This window comes from Primulina huaijiensis, unplaced genomic scaffold (assembly GCF_012295235.1).
Source record: "Primulina huaijiensis isolate GDHJ02 unplaced genomic scaffold, ASM1229523v2 scaffold208218, whole genome shotgun sequence".
NCBI classification, from domain to species: Eukaryota; Viridiplantae; Streptophyta; class Magnoliopsida; order Lamiales; family Gesneriaceae; genus Primulina; species Primulina huaijiensis.
Genome location: NW_027355185.1, coordinates 1 through 7,297, shown reverse-complemented (window position 1 = coordinate 7,297; position 7,297 = coordinate 1). Strand labels below are relative to the sequence as shown.

Genomic DNA, 7,297 nt, shown 5'->3' with positions numbered 1-7,297 from the left:
GGACCTCATGCTAGTTATAGGATCTTGACTTGTGACAAACGCCTCAGATTAAAGTAAAGTAAAGAAAATAATCTTGTGCATAATTTATAAAATTAGCCCGCTCCCTGAAAAATAGACTTGTTTCTTCTGAGACATTTGTTTCTCCAATGTTTCAGTAATCGGACCGGTAATCAATAACTGTTCAACCAATTCCTCTCGACGGTCGAACCAGATTAATAAAAATCAATATTATATTCATTTTATAAAGTAAATAAAATAGTAGTATACTATTATTTATTACTTTACAGTTTTTACTAAATTTGTAAACTGAAAAATACAATAATTATCCAAATAAAGATCGTATTTCAAATTTCAAAATACAAATTACGACCCCGATCCGGTTCCCTGTGGTTTTAAACTGTTCGATCGTTTTTATGAGTTTTAGCACATATTTGGACCGATCAGGTCAATGGTTCCCAGGCCAACCGGTCCAGTCACTGCCCAATTCGGTTCCAAAAATACTGTTTCCCCATGGCTTCGGTTCGTCTTTAAACACAAAGTCTACTTCAAACACAGTATGTCATAAGGGGAAACAAAACTAGGTAAACGTCAAAAGGGCTAAGAAAACTACATAAACCCGTGTTCATAAAAACAATGAATTCAGATCCCAACCTCCATTAAATCATTTTCTTTATCAAATGTGATCACCATTCGTAAAGGGACACTCTTGAATAGAATATTGACGTTGAGTGCAGACATATTGGGGCTACTTTTGGATTTTAAATAACACGTGATGGGGTAATTTGCCACTTATATTGTTGACATGAGGTATTGGTTTTCTGCAAGTCACCTGCAAAATATTCAAGTTCCTAGCCATCAAAATGAAGTTGACCAATAATACTCGTGGGATCTTGGCCTTCAAATTTGCTGCCTTTCACTTGAAGATGCCTGCCAATTAGTAGCCCGATTTTGTTGTTCCTCAATTCTCAGCTTCTGAAACTGCTTCCCTACATGTAACATCATTTGTTTCCTCTGATCTTGTAAATGAGTACTAGGGCCATTTCTGCTGCCTGGTTACAGATCTTGCCACAGATTGCATGGTTACAGAATTCGCAATGGGGGTTTTCTAGCTACTAAATGTGATATATGCGACCTGACCAGAAATGAAACAACAGACTTTTGATTTTTTTGACGAGGCGAAATGATAACGCTCCGAGTTGCCTGGATTGCTTCAACAATAATTTTCATTTGGTCGCTGCTAACTGTCCTAGCTGTATTTTCTGGCTGCTCAAAGGGGTCTTCAACCTATCCATCATTAGCAAGAACAATTGTTGACCGCTCAAAGGGATCAAAAACGAAAAATTCTACTAGTGTCACCCACAAACACTTAAGAGAGAGATGGAGAGAGAGATTACAAATAGTTCATGGGTATATGGTAACCATCTCATGTTGCTGTAAATATCCTGCCGTCGTCCAGAAAATGGGCTAATACCTTGCTCAGAAGCCCTTGAGCAAATGTCAGCAAACTGAAAGTGCAATGAGGTAAAATCTACGTCAATCTCATTGGAAGAGCTGTGCTCTATTATGTTCTCTATTCCGTATTAAGTAACTTTAATTCTAATCTTGACGATTTTTTGGAACATGAATATGAAGTTTCAAATATGAGCGACGATGTTGCTATGCTAATTTTGGGTATTAAAAATACCTTTGCAAGGAAAGAAATGAAGAGTTCAGCCAAAGAACTTCGATTGATCAATCTCGACCTATTGGACTTGAGCCTGTTTATGTTTACAGCACAAATATCTTCAATGTGTTTTACAGCAGCAGCCCTCACTCCTTCAGAAGATGCGTGAAAAACACGAATCAAGATCATGTCAGAGAAACCAGTTAATTAACTCAAATTGAGCATGCACCAACAGCTTTGATTAATACATATTTACTCTGGAATCACACCTGAGATATGATCGTTCTCCTCAATCAAACATAAAATATAAAACTGTTTTCAACGGATTAAATGGAAAAAAAAGGATTTAGGCTACCCAACTGCATGCACGGGGATATCAATTGGGAAATATGAATATACACATGATTCTGAAAAAATGATGACAGAAGCTCATTAGATACCTGTAAGGTCTTCGATCATATTTCCTGGATATATTTCTCTAAGAGGAGGTAATATTGCAGGTTCCAAAGTCTGCAAGATAATATGAGTATGATCCAGATAAGAAAACAATATCATAGACAGTAAAATTTGCAATTAAACATCTTCCACATACATATAAGTTTTTACACGAATAATGGGGTGAGGCCCTTACATAATGTAACCATTAAAAGGAGAATCCATTTGCATTTAGCACGCCTTTGTGGAATACACTTGCATTTGTACTTTTGAAGGCATATGACTTGCATTTAAAATTTGAGTGAGTATACTAACACCCAATAAGTTTCAGTAAAAATTCCATCCTTCCAAGTTATTCAAGTTTTTTGTTTCACTTTATCGCATTTTTTCTAGGTTGATCAATAATTTGAATCAGTAGTTACATTTTTTTCCATTTGTTCTCATATGTTTCCTTTCCCCTCCCCCTTTTCTTTTCCTTTTTTTTACGGTCACATGACAAGGTGATGTTATCAGCCTCTAGGACTGCGATAAATTGCATTAGTATCACCCCAAAACCCCTCGAAGAAATTCCTTTTCATAATTTCTGATGAAAAAGAAAATTGGGAAAGCTACCTGCAGATGATAAACCACAAGCAGACTGAGAGAGTACGAATTCAAAGTTCCAGATTTTGGGTCATTGATATTGTGAGCTTTTGCCCATTCCTTAACCTGCAAAAAAAATTAGTTTAAATTCTAAACATGAGTATGGTCACATTCATCACAACGTTAGAAAAACTTGCCAGTAAAACCAAATCACGAAAGCGATCATCAATCTCATTGATCCAAAACAACAGTTTGGACTTCATTTGACCACATAAATTGCTAATTGAGATGTCGCACGAGATGCCATAGCCACTCACGAGCTTTAGAATGGGTACCCTTGCGTTGGAGATGAACTGAATTCTACCCCATCCATCTGAAAAGACATTAAATTGATGGATTAGAGATAAGGAAGCAGTTACGACTATCTTGACATCATTTTGCATTATATGTAAGAGGTAGCAGTGATTTTGTGTCACCCACAAGAAACCTATTTCTAGCTCCTATATATATAACCAAATATATTTAAGATGTCACTAACATAATGGCATGACAAAGATAGAGCACAACAACATAGGTGGATAGACAAAAAAAAGACTTGGTTAACAACGATAAAACATGATAAAATTCATTTAAAAATGTTAACGAGGATATAGTAGAGAATATAGCACAATGAAGTAGAACAATCCATATATCTGACCTCACTTAGGAATAAAGATTTGTTGTTGTTTTTGTTGTAACATAATAACATGGAGAAATAATTGCAACACAATTTTTTTTTATTCCATGGTGCATAACCCAAATTTAGGTTCTGTAAGCATAAACGAAGTAGCATCGTCTCATTTTAATTTCCAAGTCATGAGAGAAACTAATTCCGAAACAAAGAAGAAATGTAAGCCTACCAGTTGCCTCGTGTTTGTAACTAGCAAAGATGAATCATGAAAGAAACAAATAAGTAGAGCAAATAGCTGAACGATAATAACATAACTAAGAACACGAAAAAATTGTAACTAAAGTGTCCATACACTGAGAATACCCAAAAAAATAACTAACAATAAAATAAAAACAGTAAACTTCGAGGACACTGAATGCTAGCATTTTTATTAGTAGTGGCTTACGTTTATTTCTCAATGCTCTCAGTACGTCTCTCAGTAAATTTATCTTGTGCTTTTTCCCAAGAGATGCGATATGTGAACCATTTTGCAACTCTATAGATATATCCAAATCTCCCCATCTAGTAAACAAATTGGATGTAAAAGATCCAAATGGTTCCACAGAAGCGCCTGTTTACTCAATATCACATGTTGTAAGCAGAAAAGAAAAATCACCCATATAGAAATTATTCTTCAAGAAGTACATACAATAAAAAAGAGCAAGAAAGACTAAGTTCTACAATAAATAATTGAGATCATAATTCCCTAAATGAGAAACTTTAAGGCAGGACGCTATAATGCTAAACACATGAATTAAGCTCTCGCATACAACAGATCAACATTGTTCAGGATAATCTTCTGGTTTCCGATGTTTCGAGTGGCATTCTTAGATTGTACAGCCAATGGCACCAATTTAAACCGACATTTCTTTGATTAGAAATTGAAAAAAAAAACAAAAACAAAAGGTTAGAGAGATATCATCATAATCTCCTAGATAAGCAAAAAAAAGTAAGTAAAATGAATTGGACTTCCACCATCACGTGATACTTTCTAAGACACGATAATAGAGAGTTTCAAATGAACTTCGAGAACCTTGGAAAACTGATTGGATGTGGCTTTTGAAAATGGTCCACATACTTCATTGTATGATAATCACCTAAAGTAATTTTTGCAATCTACATGTGTTCTTTAAGATTAAATATGAAAGTGCGAAAAATTTTGGAATACTTGACTCACATATGCATTATGGAATCACCTACTCAACATTTCTTTTTGGGCATACTGGACCATCAAAGGGTCAAATGCATGGTGAGTCGAAGCTGTCCTAGAAGAGTTCGTTTAGGTCGAGAATGAGTTGGCAACATGCAGACATTTTCAGGAGTAAAGGATGTCTCTCCATGAAAATTTTATTTCACTTGCCAATGTGCTACAGCAATAATATGTGAGACATAATAATCACACCAATAGTTCAAAGTAAGGCTTCCAACACATTATTATGGCCCATGGAGCTGAATTTTAGAATAATAACTAAGGGCACCAACTTAAGCATTGGTTGTCATAGATGGAGATAACACGATGATGATAGTGGGAAGCCATGGGCCATAATTCAATTCCCCCTTCTAAATAATGCCACCAATATCCCATTCCCAGAAGACCTTTCAGTCTCATGCATTTAATTTTCCTCATTAAATTTCACAAAAAATATTTAACATAAAAAAATGTCCATGACATAGCATGAATGAATTAGATGTAACACAAAACAAAGCACCAAATACCTCTTAGATTTTCAATGGATTCAACAACAGCTTGAAGCTCTTTGATTGTATGAAATCTCACTGACCAATCCTCTCTCGAGGGATTAATAGCAAGAAGAATATCCTTGAGGATAAGCTCCAACGAGCTATAACCATTCATTTGGAGTGTCTCTGTAAGCTGAAAACGGTGTCAGGCTTTGGAAAAAAGAACAATCCCCTACATCAAAAAGCCAAGTACCAAAAGAAAGCCATAAGAGGTGAACCCAAAACAAAAAACTGATTTTTTCCTTGATGATGGGTGCTCAACCAAGTAACTTTAAAATAAGCATGAATAAACAAATAAATCACCCAATTACTATAGAACATGCTATAAGTAGCTCAACAGTTGAAAAATTGGGGACAAAAAAACAAGTGAAACAACTTTAACTATATCGAAATGAAAATTTCAACGATTTTAGTTCTTAGCTCATTTACATGGACACACGATCATCAAGAAATTATCACATTGCATTATACAGGGTAAGAGATCAAAACAGGAACCACAGCTGAATAAATCAAATTCCCTGGCATAAAGATAGGCACAGAGAAAACGAATGTAAAGAAAACCACAAAGAATTAGAACCCTGTAATCAGCCATTAAAAAACCACTTCATGTAACGAGACAAATTTTGAGAAAAGGAAAGAAACATTGTGACAAAGAAAGTCCTTTTTGTAGCGTATTACTAGTTACTTATATCCATTGTAATCAACTACCACTTAAATATGGCTTCATAATAACAAAGAAGAGGAGTTAAACACAAATTGCTGACTAAATTCAGAAAGCGCATTGCAAAAGTTCTCTGATCAAATCGAGTATGTAACTATAATGGCTGTTAACTGTATTTCTCATTGTTTCGATTCATCAAAGTTAAAAAGCATCAGTATTAGCATATGCACACGCATAAATCATGGCCCAAGCGAATCCGCTAGACAAAATGAAGACAATCAATGAACTCCCATCACACGTACACATACATGGAAAAAAAAATATCGTAATCCCAATCTCGTAGCGAATAGAAACGGAAACAGGTAATCGCGGGTAAAGATCCGAATTTTTCGAGTCCCTTGAAAAAAAAAGACTCGTAAATTGGGATAAAAATCAAATCCCCTGTATGCAAACAATCAAATTTTTTTTAAAGATCGAATCAAAAGCTACAGCGCCTCAACTTCATACAGAAACAATTCAAAATTTAACTTTTTTCTACAAAGTTATGGCAGGATCCATCTCTAGTACCAGTAAAGAGGGGTTCGGTTTCGTGTTTGTTCGCCTACTTAGTGTGTGTGAGTGTGAACTTGAGACTTTAGTTTGAATCCATGACAACGATTTAGGATGATGTGAGGTCAAAGTCTGCACGTTCGAGCCAGACTCTTTTTTCTTTGAAAATACCCTCTATTTTGCTAAATATATGTTTATTTTAATTTTAATACATATTAATTTTTTAAAATTCATATTTGACACCTGTGAGTGAAAACAGTTTGAGCCTTGGTTAATTTTATAGTTATAATATTATTTTTATTTATACTATTAAATTTAATATCTCATCTCTATTATTCTCTGCTATTTTATTAAAGTTCAGATGTTTATAAAAACCGCAATGTGCATACATCAAGTTTTTCTGATCTTTTTGCCCTTTTGCTTAATCTTTTCTTCTCTCAAAATAACACCACCTCTCCAAGAAAACCGTTATTCCCCTAATCTGCACGATTATCTCTTCTCTATTCCAAAACTTCTCTAAGATATATTTCACAAAAGGCCTATTTCTTTCCTCTCAATCTCTATAGTTGTTGGTTTAACTTCGCAAATTTCGCTTCCCTCTTTCAAATCTTCTCTCTCAAAAATACATGGCAATGAGTTTCTATTATTCTGTGTTGAATCTATTCGACGTAAATTACTCATCTCTTCGATTGCATTATCAGTTCAAAGCCTAAGCTTTTAATGTGTGATTGTATACTCGGATTGGTTTTCTTGAAATTATGGATTTTGTGAGAAGTATGGTTGCAAATTTACATCGCAGGTGTTTGTCTTATGTTCTTATCGCCATGTAATTTGAATATTACTTTCACCATGATGTGCCTACACACATTTTTCGACTGTTGTCTCACTCTCACACCTAATTAATCCAATATAAAATTGAAATTTTATAAATATACATGTAACTCCAGGAGATCATATC

The 7,297-nt window shown here is 34.7% G+C and overlaps 1 protein-coding gene across 4 annotated transcripts; it reads right to left on the bottom strand.

The window, feature by feature from the left end:
• Positions 1-581: 581 nt before the first annotated feature.
• LOC140966904 (protein HESO1-like) lies at positions 582-6,402 on the bottom strand. 4 transcript variants are annotated; one of them, XM_073427195.1, is made up of 8 exons: positions 5,106-6,402; positions 3,796-3,960; positions 2,998-3,053; positions 2,711-2,806; positions 2,104-2,173; positions 1,685-1,815; positions 1,395-1,505; positions 591-1,284 (listed from the first exon to the last, which is right to left on the bottom strand). In XM_073427195.1, exons 1-8 carry the CDS (start codon positions 5,242-5,244, stop codon positions 1,081-1,083), a joined length of 972 nt encoding a protein of 323 aa, XP_073283296.1. In that variant the 5' UTR covers positions 5,245-6,402; the 3' UTR covers positions 591-1,080. The 4 variants fall into 4 exon arrangements, with proteins under 4 accessions (XP_073283298.1, XP_073283297.1, XP_073283296.1 ...); XM_073427194.1 differs by having other exon boundaries at positions 596-1,284; positions 2,878-3,053; XM_073427197.1 differs by lacking the exon at positions 3,796-3,960 and having other exon boundaries at positions 582-1,284.
• Positions 6,403-7,297: the final 895 nt, after the last annotated feature.